The sequence below is a fragment of the Oncorhynchus gorbuscha genome, linkage group LG19, assembly GCF_021184085.1.
Source record: "Oncorhynchus gorbuscha isolate QuinsamMale2020 ecotype Even-year linkage group LG19, OgorEven_v1.0, whole genome shotgun sequence".
Lineage (NCBI taxonomy): Eukaryota > Metazoa > Chordata > Actinopteri > Salmoniformes > Salmonidae > Oncorhynchus > Oncorhynchus gorbuscha.
In genome coordinates, this window is record NC_060191.1 from 8,011,218 (window position 1) to 8,025,236 (window position 14,019).

The following is a 14,019-nucleotide window of genomic DNA, read 5'->3' on the forward strand; positions in this document are numbered from 1 at the left end:
TGCTCCTCCTTGCCCCCACAAGTCAAACTTGTCCCCACCTCCCATCTTTGCTCCTCCTTGCCCCCACAAGCCAAGCTTGTCCCCACCTCCCATCTTTGCTCCTCCTTGCCCCCACAAGCCAAGCTTATCCCCACCTCCCATCTTTGCTCCTCCTTGCCCCCACAAGCCAAGCTTATCCCCACCTCCCATCTTTGCTCCTCCTTGCCCCCACAAGCCAAGCTTGTCCCCACCTCCCCCCTTGTCCTCCCTCGCCCACCCAGGCCAAGTTTATCCCAACCTCTGTCTCCCGCTTCTTCTCAAACACATTTACCCCTCTATACATGTACTGGAACTACTCATCCATTCTCCTTCATTCACACACAACCTATACCCATGCCTCCGCACACCCATGTTCTCCCGCCCTCCTACACATATTCATATTCACCCTCCTTCACTCTCCCATTCATATGCACAGACACATACCCACACATACACCCACTCACACCCTCTTACCCACACAAACACACATCAATAGAACAATTATTTACAATTGTTGACGTACATGCTATATTTTCTCTTTTATATTGTATTTTCAGTGTTCATGTATCTCATTGGCATTGGCTAATTCAATTGTTACTTCCTAGAGAAGAACAGTTAATTGGGGACAATATAGTCTAGACTGTATTGGAGGGAGGGGGAAGGAATATTGTCTCAATTAACGATAAGTTGGTCTGGGGCATCCCTGTTTGTAGCCTAGTGTGCTTATCTGTTTTTTCTGCTTCTGCCTCTCCTCAGGGCACTGGTCTCTCTTTCAGCTGGAAGTGTCTCTTGCAGCCTGTTCAGGGCTTCATCAGCGCTTGTGAACTCCATTCCCTGAGTTCCCTTCCATACCTACAGTACTGCCGGGAATCAAAGTTGAGACTTGATTCCTTTTTCCTCCGGTGACTATCTGATCGGAATGAATTGCTTGCGTTTTTTCTCAGTCTAGAAGACAGGTCCTGGACGAATCAAATGGACTGGCCGTGGACCTTGATCTCTTTATAACCCTGTGCCCTCAGAATGTTGAATTTGGTCTGATAGTTCCACATATGAAAGATTACCAAGTGAGGGTATTTAGCATTCTTCTGCTTCACGCTGATCCGATGTCTTCACTCCAGATCCTCCGGTAATACATCCACACTAAGGTCCTCCAATATCAGCTTGATCACATAGCTGGAAAGGTCTGCTTTTTTCTTGTCTTCTGGTAGGGACAATATTCTCGAATGATTTTGTCTCGATCTGTTTTGTAGCTGATCCAGTTCATCTTCTAAAGTTTGCGCCTTTGTTTCCAGAAGGCCAATTTTATTGTTTCATCCACGCGCCCGCCCTGTATATGCATAGCTTACATGATAGAATCTACTTTCTTTAACAACAGATTGTAACTGTTGTTTGTTTTGGTGAGAACTGGATATCCTTCAGCTGTTCGTGGCTCTCATTAGCATCTCCAAGTTGTTTTTTGTCTTTTCCTCTAATGGACGGCATGGCTTGTTGGGTTTGAGTCTCAGCTTCGTTTTACTCACAGATTGGTTTGCTGTTGTGTATAACTGACCAGCTGCTTGGGGATATATCGATCTATCAATTTTAAAGGCTTAATGTAAACTACGCTGTCTGGCCTCTACATATATTCGCAGTTTTGACGGTACAAAACAGAGCTACTATCTCCCCATGTGTCAAAGGGGGTATGCACATACTCTGCCTCGCTCTCTGTTTCTGTTTCTGAGAATTCATACATGTCACTCACCCAACTTATCCTTTCCTCACCCTCTCCCAGGACTTCCCCCTGCTGAGGCTGGATGACATAGTCAATGACCAGTCCAACATCATAGGGTTCTCCATGTTCAACACCACCCATCCATTCTACCTGGAGTTCATCAGGAGTCTCAACCTGTCCTGGAGGGAGGGCTGTGATCTCATCTACCCCGGGCCTGCGGTATGTTCTACCAGAGTGTTACATTCACACATCCCTGTGTCAGCTGCATACCTTGTTTTAACTGAGACATTGTATGGTAACAAGTGTTACTTCCTGGTGTGTTGGTATCAAATGGTCCATATGGACGCTTGTCTCATTGAAGCACCAAATACAGACAGCAAAATTGATTAGAGTTATTACTATGTTATGAACCATGTTACCCCTTCCTCCCTCCTGCAATTTCTTACCCACCACCCCTCTTCTCCTCGCTCCAACTCTCTTCTCCTCCTGCCCATTTCTCCTCTCTTTCCCCGGTGCACCTCCTTATCCCCCTCCAGTTGTCGTCAGCGTTGATGTTTGACGCGGTGCACGTTGTGGTGGGGGCGGTGAGGGAGCTCAACAGGAGTCAGGAGATTGGAGTCAAACCTCTCAGCTGCACCTCTCCTCAGATTTGGCAACACGGCACCAGCCTCATGAACTACCTACGCATGGTCAGTACACACACATGCACAGGCACATGAATAGGCACATGAATACACACAAGAACCCACACACTTCACTTTCATTTTGAGTCTTCATTTGACAAAGAAGATAGTTGTTTCTTCTCATACCAAGATATCTGCCATTTAGATACCTATGGCAGCCACATTGTTAACCTCTCTGGGATACGTAAGCCAGGGCAAATGCAGAGCGCCATATTCAAATAAATTACTATAAAAATCAAACTTTCATTAAATCACACATGCAAGATAGCAAATTAAAGCTACACTTGTTGTGAATCCAGCCAACATGTCAGATTTCAAAAGGCTTTTCAGCGAAAGCAAACAATGCTATTATCTGAGGATAGCACCACCGTAAACAAAGAGAGAAACCATATTTCAACCCTGCAGGCGCGACACAAAACGCAGAAATAAAAATACAATTAATGCCTTACCTTTGACGAGCTTATTTTGTTGGCACTCCAATATGTCCCAAATGGTACTTTTGTTCAATTAATTCCGTCGATATATATACAAAATGTCCATTTATTTGGCGCGTTTGATCCAGGAAAACACTCGTTCCAACTTGCTCAACGTGACTACAAAATATCTCAAAAGGTACCTGTAAACTTTGCCAAAAAAATTCAAACTACTTTTGTAATACAACTTTAGGTATTTTTTAACGTAAAAAATCAATAAAATTGAAGACAGGATGATCTGTGTTCATTACAGGAAGAAAACAAACTGAAGCATGCTTTCTGGTCACGCGCCTCTATCTAACAGTACACATCAAGTGACCCTCGTTCAAGATGGCCGTACTTCTTCATTACACAAAGGAATAACCTCAACCAATTTCTAAAGACTGTTGACATCCAGTGGAAGCAATAGGAACTGCAAGAAGGTTTCTTATAAATCTGAATTCCCAATGAAAACACATTGAAAAGAGAGTGACCTCAAACTAAAAAATCTGAATGGTTTGTCCTCTGGGTTTCGCCTGCTAAACAAGTTCTGTTATAGTCACAGACATGATTCAAACAGTTTTAGAAACTTCAGAGTGTTTTACATCCAAATCTACTAATAATATGCATATCTTATCTTCTGGGGATGAGTAGCAGGCAGTTGGATTTGGGCATGCATTTCATCCAGACGTGAAAATACTGCCCCCTGTCACCAAGTTAAACAAGTCAGCAGCAACAGTCCGTCACACTCCTGTCCCGTCCCCCATGTCGTTGTGTTGGGCCACACTCCTGTCCTGCCCCCCATGTTGTTGTGTTGGGTCACACTCCTGTCCTGTCCACCATGTTGTTGTGTTGGGTCACACTCCTGTCCTGTCCACCATGTTGTTGTGTTGGGTCACACTCCTGTCCTGTCCACCATGTTGTTGTGTTGGGTCACACTCCTGTCCTGTCCACCATGTTGTTGTGTTGGGTCACACTCCTGTCCTGTACACCATGTTGTTGTGTTGGGTCACACTCCTGTCCTGCCCCCCATGTTGTTGTGTTGGGCCACACTCCTGTCCTGTCCACCATGCTGTTGTGTTGGGTCACACTCCTGTCCTGTCCACCATGTTGTTGTGTTGGGTCACACTCCTGTCCTGTCCACCATGTTGTTGTGTTGGGTCACACTCCTGTCCTGTCCACCATGTTGTTGTGTTGGGTCACACTCCTGTCCTGTCCACCATGTTGTTGTGTTGGGTCACACTCCTGTCCTGTCCACCATGTTGTTGTGTTGGGTCACACTCCTGTCCCATGTTGTTGTGTTGGGTCACACTCCTGTCCTGTCCACCATGTTGTTGTGTTGGGTCACACTCCTGTCCTGTCCACCATGTTGTTGTGTTGGGTCACACTCCTGTCCTGTCCACCATGTTGTTGTGTTGGGCCACACTCCTGTCCTGTCCACCATGTTGTTGTGTTGGGCCACACTCCTGTCCTGTCCACCATGGGTCACACTCCTGTCCTGTCCACCATGTTGTTGTGTTGTCACACTCCTGTCCTGTCCACCATGTTGTTGTGTTGGGCCACACTCCTGTCCTGTCCACCATGTTGTTGTGTTGGGTCACACTCCTGTCCTGTCCACCATGTTGTTGTGTTGGGTCACACTCCTGTCCTGTCCACCATGTTGTTGTGTTGGGTCACACTCCTGTCCTGTCCACCATGTTGTTGTGTTGGGTTGTCCTGTCCACCATGTTGTTGTGTTGGGTCACACTCCTGTCCTGTCCACCATGCTGTTGTGTTGGGTCCACTCCTGTCCTGTCCACCATGTTGTTGTGTTGGGTCACACTCCTGTCCTGTCCACCATGTTGTTGTGTTGGGTCACACTCCTGTCCTGTCCACCATGTTGTTGTGTTGGGTCACACTCCTGTCCTGTCCACCATGTTGTTGTGTTGGGTCACACTCCTGTCCTGTCCACCATGTTGTTGTGTTGGGTCACACTCCTGTCCTGTCCACCATGTTGTTGTGTTGGGCCACACTCCTGTCCTGTCCACCATGTTGTTGTGTTGGGCCACACTCCTGTCCTGTCCACCATGTTGTTGTGTTGGGTCACACTCCTGTCCTGTCCACCATGTTGTTGTGTTGGGTCACACTCCTGTCCTGTCCACCATGTTGTTGTGTTGGGTCACACTCCTGTCCTGTCCACCATGTTGTTGTGTTGGGCCACACTCCTGTCCTGTCCACCATGTTGTTGTGTTGGGCCACACTCCTGTCCTGTCCACCATGTTGTTGTGTTGGGTCACACTCCTGTCCTGTCCACCATGTTGTTGTGTTGGGTCACACTCCTGTCCTGTCCACCATGTTGTTGTGTTGGGTCACACTCCTGTCCTGTCCACCATGTTGTTGTGTTGGGTCACACTCCTGTCCTGTCCACCATGTTGTTGTGTTGGGTCACACACTCCTGTCCTGTCCACCATGTTGTTGTGTTGGGTCACACTCCTGTCCTGTCCACCATGTTGTTGTGTTGGGCCACACTCCTGTCCTGTCCACCATGTTGTTGTGTTGGGTCACACTCCTGTCCTGTCCACCATGTTGTTGTGTTGGGTCACACTCCTGTCCTGTCCACCATGTTGTTGTGTTGGGTCACACTCCTGTCCTGTCCACCATGTTGTTGTGTTGGGTCACACTCCTGTCCTGTCCACCATGTTGTTGTGTTGGGTCACACTCCTGTCCTGTCCACCATGTTGTTGTGTTCCATGTTGTTGTGTTGGGCCACACTCATGTTGTTGTGTCCTGTCCACCATGTTGTTGTGTTGGGCCACACTCCTGTCCTATGTCCACCATGTTGCTGGGCCACACTCCTGTCCTGTCCACCATGTTGTTGTGTTGGGTCACACTCCTGTCCTGTCCACCATGTTGTTGTGTTGGGTCACACTCCTGTCCTGTCCTGTCCACTCCTGTCCTGTCCACCATGTTGTTGTGTTGGGCCACACTCCTGTCCTGTCCACCATGTTGTTGTGTTGGGCCACACTCCTGTCCTGTCCACCATGTTGTTGTGTTGGGTCACACTCCTGTCCTGTCCACCATGTTGTTGTGTTGGGTCACACTCCTGTCCTGTCCACCATGTTGTTGTGTTGGGCCACACTCCTGTCCTGTCCACCATGTTGTTGTGTTGGGTCACACTCCTGTCCTGTCCACCATGTTGTTGTGTTGGGTCACACTCCTGTCCTGTCCACCATGTTGTTGTGTTGGGTCACACTCCTGTCCTGTCCACCATGTTGTTGTGTTGGGTCACACTCCTGTCCTGTCCACCATGTTGTTGTGTTGGGTCACACTCCTGTCCTGTCCACCATGTTGTTGTGTTGGGTCACACTCCTGTCCTGTCCACCATGTTGTTGTGTTGGGTCACACTCCTGTCCTGTCCACCATGTTGTTGTGTTGGGCCACACTGTCCTGTCCACCATGTTGTTGTGTTGGGCCACTCCTGTCCTGTCCACCATGTTGTTGTGTTGGGCCACACTCCTGTCCTGTCCACCATGTTGTTGTGTTGGGTCACACTCCTGTCCTGTCCACCATGTTGTTGTGTTGGGTCACACTCCTGTCCTGTCCACCATGTTGTTGTGTTGGGTCACACTCCTGTCCTGTCCACCATGTTGTTGTGTTGGGTCACACTCCTGTCCTGTCCACCATGTTGTTGTGTTGGGCCACACTCCTGTCCTGTCCACCATGTTGTTGTGTTGGGTCACACTCCTGTCCTGTCCACCATGTTGTTGTGTTGGGTCACACCTGTCCTGTCCACCATGTTCTTGTGTTGGGTCACACTCCTGTCCTGTTGTTGTGTTGGGTCACACACTGTCCTGTCCACCTGTCCACCATGTTGTTGTGTTGGGCCACACTCTGTCCTGTCCACCATGTTGTTGTGTTGGGTCACACTCCTGTCCTGTCCACCATGTTGTTGTGTTGGGTCACACTCCTGTCCTGTCCACCATGTTGTTGTGTTGGGTCACACTCCTGTCCTGTCCACCATGTTGTTGTGTTGGGCCACACTCCTGTCCTGTCCACCATGTTGTTGTGTTGGGCCACACTCCTGTCCTGTCCACCATGTTGTTGTGTTGGGTCACACTCCTGTCCTGTCCACCATGTTGTTGTGTTGGGTCACACTCCTGTCCTGTCCACCATGTTGTTGTGTTGGGTCCACCACTCACACTCCTGTCCTGTCCACCATGTTGTTGTGTTGGGTCACACTCCTGTCCTGTCCACCATGTTGTTGTGTTGGGTCACTCCTGTCCTGTCCACCATGTTGTTGTGTTGGGTCACACTCCTGTCCTGGGTCCACCATGTTGTTGTGTTGGGTCACACTCCTGTCCTGTCCACCATGTTGTTGTGTTGGGCCACACTCCCTGTCCTGTCCACCATGTTGTTGTGTTGGGTCACACTCCTGTCCTCCTGTCCACATGTTGTCCACCATGTGTTGTTGGGTCACACTCCTGTCCTGTCCACCATGTTGTTGTGTTGGGCCACACTCCTGTCCTGTCCACCATGTTGTTGTGTTGGGCCACACTCCTGTCCTGTCCACCATGTTGTTGTGTTGGGTCACACTCCTGTCCTGTCCACCATGTTGTTGTGTTGGGTCACACTCCTGTCCTGTCCACCATGTTGTTGTGTTGGGCCACACTCCTGTCCTGTCCACCATGTTGTGTGTGTCCTGGTCCACCACACACTCCTGTCCTGTCCACCATGTTGTTGTGTTGGGCCACACTCCTGTCCTGTCCACCATGTTGTTGTGTTGGGTCACACTCCTGTCCTGTCCACCATGTTGTTGTGTTGGGTCACACTCCTGTCCTGTCCACCATGTTGTTGTGTTGGGCCACACTCCTGTCCTGCCCCCCATGTTGTTGTGTTGGGCCACACTCCTGTCCTCCTGTCCTGTCCACCATGTTGTTGTGTTGGGCCACACTCCTGTCCTGCCTCCCATGTTGTTGTGTTGTCCTGTCCTGTCCACCATGTTGTTGTGTTGTCTGTCTGTCTGTCTGTCTGTCTGTCTGTCTGTCTGTCTGTCTGTCTGTCTGTCTGTCTGTCTGTCTGTCTGTCTGTCTGTCTGTCTGTCTGTCTGTCTGTCTGTCTGATCCATCCACCCGGCACTCCTCCTCCCTTGTTATTTTTCGTTATTTGACATGGCTGGTTGTCTGTGTGCTCATTGACGAGCTGTCTTCATGGCTGCCTGTGCTCCATCTCTCTTTGTCTCCTCGGTACAGGCCTATCTGTCTCTGTTATCAAACCACTGGGTGTGTTCCATCTCTCTTTGTCTCCTCGGTACAGGCCTGTTATCTGTCTCTGTTATCAAACCACTGGGTGTGTTCCATCTTCACCACCACTCCATTCATCTTAGCTCTATCAAGCTCTGTCAGCACTGTCACACTGTTTACTAGATATGTGTAGTGTAAGTATATTGTTCTGTCTCTTTGTCTCGCTGTATCGCTGTCGCTCTCTCTCTCTCTCTCTCTCTCTCTCTCTCTCTCTCTCTCTCTCTCTCTCTCTCTCTCTCTCTCTCTCTGTCTTTCTCTCCTGTACCTTTTCTCTTTCTCTCTCAATTCATTAAATTCAATTAAATTCAAATTAGCTTTATTGGCTTCATAAATAATCTCTCTCTGTCTCTGTCTGTCAGGTGGAGTATGATGGTCTGACAGGCCATGTGGAGTTCAACAGTAAAGGACAGAGAACCAACTACACACTGAGGATTCTAGAGAAACACCGCAGGCGTCACAGAGAGGTCAGAGGGCACTGAGATGATAGAGAAACAGTGTTTGACACAAAATGGCTTCTGTGTTGACAGTAATCCTTCATTACAGTGAAATGCTAGCCTTGTAATTAGAATTGGTTATGCTATGGAAGTGCTTTGTGATTAGCTAGCTACAGTATGTACTTAACGATAACACCAGCTGAGGACTAAAGACGAAATAGAACAGGAAAATCAATGGTTGTTTTTGGGTCGACATTTGTGATATGAGACTCCAAGGGGATCTCCAAAATGTAGCAGTCGTATTGTAATTAGATGGTTTTCTATCTGAACGTGAAGGTCTTTAACGTTCTACATTTCAAACACAGTGAGGGTGCTGACATCTATCTACAACGCTCCTAGAAATATAGGGCTTTAGAAAAAAATTATAATTCTATCTTTATTAGAGCCATTTAGAGCTATCTGACCCATAGAGAGATGTATGTGATCACATAGTTTATATAGTTGATCAAAATGCCTTGGGCTTGTCCTCTGGATCCTAGTTCCTTCTTGTTTTACACTGTCACATGATTTACTGTACCTCCTGTATAATCATACACATCCTGCAATTATCCCCTCTCTCTCTCTCTCTCTCTCTCTCTCTCTCTCTCTCTCTCTCTCTCTCTCTCTCTCTCTCTCTCTCTCTCTCCTCTCTCTCTCTATCGCTCTCTCAGATTGGTATCTGGTACTCCAACAACACACTGGCTATGAACGCCACCAGTCTGGACATCAACGTCTCGGAAACACTGGCCAACAAGACCCTCATCGTCACCACCATATTGGTGAGGTCAAACCCTTTATTATGACCATCATATTGGTGAGGTCAAACCCTTTATTAAGACCACCATATTGGTGAGGTCAAACCCTTCATTATGACCACCATATTGCTGAGGTCAAACCCTTTATTATGACCACCATATTGGTGAGGTCAAAACTCTTTATCGTAACCATCAAACTGGTGAGGTCAAAACCTTTATGACCACCATACTGGTGAGGTCAAAACCCTTATGACCACCATACTGGTGAGGTCAAAACCTTTATTATGGCCACCATACTGGTGAGGTCAAAACATTTATTATGACCACTATACTGGTGGGGTCAAAACCTTAATCATGGCCACTATACTGGTGAGGTCAAAACCTTTATTATGGCCACTATACTGGTGCGGTCAAAATCCTTGATAATGACCACTATACTGGTGAGGTCAAAACCTTTATTATGGCCACCATACTGGTGAGGTCAAAACCTTTATGACCACCATACTGGTGAGGTCAAAACCTTTATTATGGCCACTATACTGGTGAGGTCAAAACCTTTATTATGGCCACTATACTGGTGAGGTCAAAAGCTTTATTATGACCACTATACTGGTGAGGTCAAAACCTTTATTAAGGACACCATACCGGTGAGGTCAAAACCTTTATTATGGCTACTATACTGGTGAGGTCAAAACCTTTATTATGGCCACCATACTGGTGAGGTCAAAAACTTTATGACCACCATACTGGTGAGGTCAAAACCTTTATTATGGCCACTATACTGGTGAGGTCAAAAGTTTTATGACCACCATACTGGTGAGGTCAAACCCTTTATCGTAACCATCATACTGGTGAGGTCAAAACCCTTATGACCACCATACTGGTGAGATCAAAACCTTTATTATGGCCACCATACTGGTGAGGTCAAAACCTTTATTATGACCACTATACTGGTGAGGTCAAAACCTTTATCATGGCCACTATACTGGTGAGGTCAAAACCTTTATTATGGCCACCATACTGGTGAGGTCAAAACCTTTATTATGGCCACTATACTGGTGAGGTCAAAACCTTTATTATGGCCACCATACTGGTGAGGTCAAAACCTTTATTATGGCCACTATACTGGTGAGGTCAAAACCTTTATGGCCACCATACTGGTGAGGTCAAAACCTTTATGACCACCATACTGGTGAGGTCAAACCCTTTATCGTAACCATCATACTGGTGAGGTCAAAACCTTTATGACCACCATACTGGTGAGGTCAAAACCCTTATGACCACCATACTGGTGAGGTCAAAACCTTTATTATGGCCACCATACTGGTGAGGTCAAAACATTTATTATGACCACTATACTGGTGGGGTCAAAACCTTAATCATGGCCACTATACTGGTGAGGTCAAAACCTTTATTATGGCCACTATACTGGTGCGGTCAAAATCCTTTATTATGGCCACTATACTGGTGAGGTCAAAACCTTGATAATGACCACTATACTGGTGAGGTCAAAACCTTTATTATGGCCATCATACTGGTGAGGTCAAAACCTTTATGACCACCATACTGGTGGGGTCAAAACCTTTATTATGGCCACTATACTGGTGAGGTCAAAATCTTTATTATGGCCACTATACTGGTGAGGTCAAAACCTTTAATATGGCCACTATACTGGTGAGGTCAAAACCTTCATGACCACCATACTGGTGAGGTCAAACCCTTTATCCTAACCATCATAATGGTGAGGTCAAAACCTTTATGACCACCATACTGGTGAGGTCAAAACCTTTATGACCACCATACTGGTGAGGTCAAAACCTTTATTATGGCCACTATACTGGTGGGGTCAAAATCTTTATTATGGCAACTATACTGGTGAGGTCAAAACCTTTATTATGGCCACTATACTGGTGAGGTCAAAACCTTTATTATGGCCACTATACTGGTGAGGTCAAAACCTTTATTATGGCCACTATACTGGTGGGGTCAAAACCTTTATTATGGCAACTATACTGGTGAGGTCAAAACCTTTATTATGGCCACTATACTGGTGAGGTCAAAACCTTTATTATGGCCACTATACTGGTGAGGTCAAAACCTTCATGACCACCATACTGGTGAGGTCAAACCCTTTATCGTAACCATCATACTGGTGAGGTCAAAACCTTTATGACCACCATACTGGTGAGATCAAAACCTTTATGACCACCATACTGGTGAGGTCAAAACCCTTATGACCACCATACTGGTGAGGTCAAAACCTTTATTATGGCCACCATACTGGTGAGGTCAAAACATTTATTATGACCACTATACTGGTGGGGTCAAAACCTTAATCATGGCCACTATACTGGTGAGGTCAAAACCTTTATTATGGCCACTATACTGGTGCGGTCAAAATCCTTTATTATGGCCACTATACTGGTGAGGTCAAAACCTTGATAATGACCACTATACTGGTGAGGTCAAAACGTAACCATCATACTTGAGGCCATCATACTGGTGAGATCAAAACCTTTATTATGGCCACCATACTGGTGAGGTCAAAACCTTTATTATGACCACCATACTGGTGAGGTCAAAACCTTTATCATGGCCATTATGAGGTCAAAACCTTTATTATGGCCACCATACTGGTGAGGTCAAAACCTTTATTATGGCCACTATATTGGTGAGGTCAAAACCTTTATTATGGCCACCATACTGGTGAGGTCAAAATCTTTATTATGGCCACTATACTGGTGAGGTCAAAAAACATACTGGTTCAAAACCTTTATGACCACCATACTGGTGAGGTCAAACCCTTTATAACCATCATACTGGTGAGGTCAAAACCTTTATGACCACCATACTGGTGAGGTCAAAACCTTATGACCACCATACTGGTGAGGTCAAAACCTTTATTATGGCCACCATACTGGTGAGGTCAAAACATTTATTATGACCACTATACTGGTGGGGTCAAAACCTTAATCATGGCCACTATACTGGTGAGGTCAAAACCTTTATTATGGCCACTATACTGGTGCGGTCAAAACCTTTATTATGGCCACTATACTGGTGAGGTCAAAACCTTGATTATGACCACTATACTGGTGAGGTCAAAAAATGGCCATCATACTGGTGAGGTCAAAACCTTTATGACCACCATACTGGTGGGGTCAAAACCTTTATTATGGCCACTATACTGGTGAGGTCAAAATCTTTATTATGGCCACTATACTGGTATGGCCATATGGCCACTATACTGGTGAGTCAAAACCTTCATGTCTGGTGAGGTCAAACCCTTTAAACCATCATAATGGTGAGGTTATGACCACCATACTGGTGAGGTCAAAACCTTTATGACCACCATACTGGTGAGGTCAAAACCTTTATTATGGCCACTATACTGGTGGGGTCAAAACCTTTATTATGGCAACTATACTGGTGAGGTCAAAACCTTTATTATGGCCACTATACTGGTGAGGTCAAAACCTTTATTATGGCCACTATACTGGTGAGGTCAAAACCTTTATTATGGCCACTATACTGGTGGGGTCAAAACCTTTATTATGGCCACTATACTGGTGAGGTCAAAACCTTTATTATGGCCACTATACTGGTGAGGTCAAAACCTTTATTATGGCCACTATACTGGTGAGGTCAAAACCTTCATGACCACCATACTGGTGAGGTCAAACCCTTTATCGTAACCATCATACTGGTGAGGTCAAAACCTTTATGACCACCATACTGGTGAGATCAAAACCTTTATGACCACCATACTGGTGAGGTCAAAACCCTTATGACCACCATACTGGTGAGGTCAAAACCTTTATTATGGCCACCATACTGGTGAGGTCAAAACATTTATTATGACCACTATACTGGTGGGGTCAAAACCTTAATCATGGCCACTATACTGGTGAGGTCAAAACCTTTATTATGGCCACTATACTGGTGCGGTCAAAATCCTTTATTATGGCCACTATACTGGTGAGGTCAAAACCTTGATAATGACCACTATACTGGTGAGGTCAAAACCTTTATTATGGCCATCATACTGGTGAGGTCAAAACCTTTATGACCACCATACTGGTGAGGTCAAAACCTTTATTATGGCCACTATACTGGTGATGTCAAAATCTTTATTATGGCCACTATATTGGTGGGGTCAAAACCTTTATTATGGCCACTATACTGGTGAGGTCAAAATCTTTATTATGGCCACTATACTGGTGAGGTCAAAACCTTCATGACCACCATACTGGTGAGGTCAAACCCTTTATCCTAACCATCATAATGGTGAGGTCAAAACCTTTATGACCACCATACTGGTGAGGTCAAAACCTTTATGACCACCATACTGGTGAGGTCAAAACCTTTATTATGGCCACTATACTGGTGAGGTCAAAACCTTTATTATGGCCACTATACTGGTGAGGTCAAAACCTTTATGACCACCATACTGGTGAGGTCAAAACCTTTATTATGGCCACTATACTGGTGGGGTCAAAACCTTTATTATGGCAACTATACTGGTGAGGTCAAAACCTTTATTATGGCCACTATACTGGTGGGGTCAAAACCTTTATTATGGCCACTATACTGGTGAGGTCAAAACCTTTATTATGGCCACTATACTGGTGAGGTCAAAACCTTCATG

The 14,019-nt window shown here is 46.0% G+C and overlaps 1 protein-coding gene across 10 annotated transcripts in view; it reads left to right on the plus strand.

The window, feature by feature from the left end:
• grik5 (glutamate receptor, ionotropic, kainate 5) overlaps window positions 1-14,019 on the plus strand; it is a 154,056-nt gene that overhangs the window by 121,181 nt on the left and 18,856 nt on the right. For all 10 annotated transcript variants that reach the window (XR_006833614.1, XM_046314671.1, XM_046314670.1 and 7 more), the window contains 4 exons: window positions 1,790-1,948; window positions 2,266-2,418; window positions 8,503-8,607; window positions 9,288-9,395. Coding sequence is in view for 9 of the 10 variants with exons in the window: in XM_046314671.1 (XP_046170627.1) it covers window positions 1,790-1,948; window positions 2,266-2,418; window positions 8,503-8,607; window positions 9,288-9,395 (525 nt within the window). In the remaining variant the exon portion in view is untranslated. The remainder of the gene's footprint in view (window positions 1-1,789; window positions 1,949-2,265; window positions 2,419-8,502; window positions 8,608-9,287; window positions 9,396-14,019) is intronic.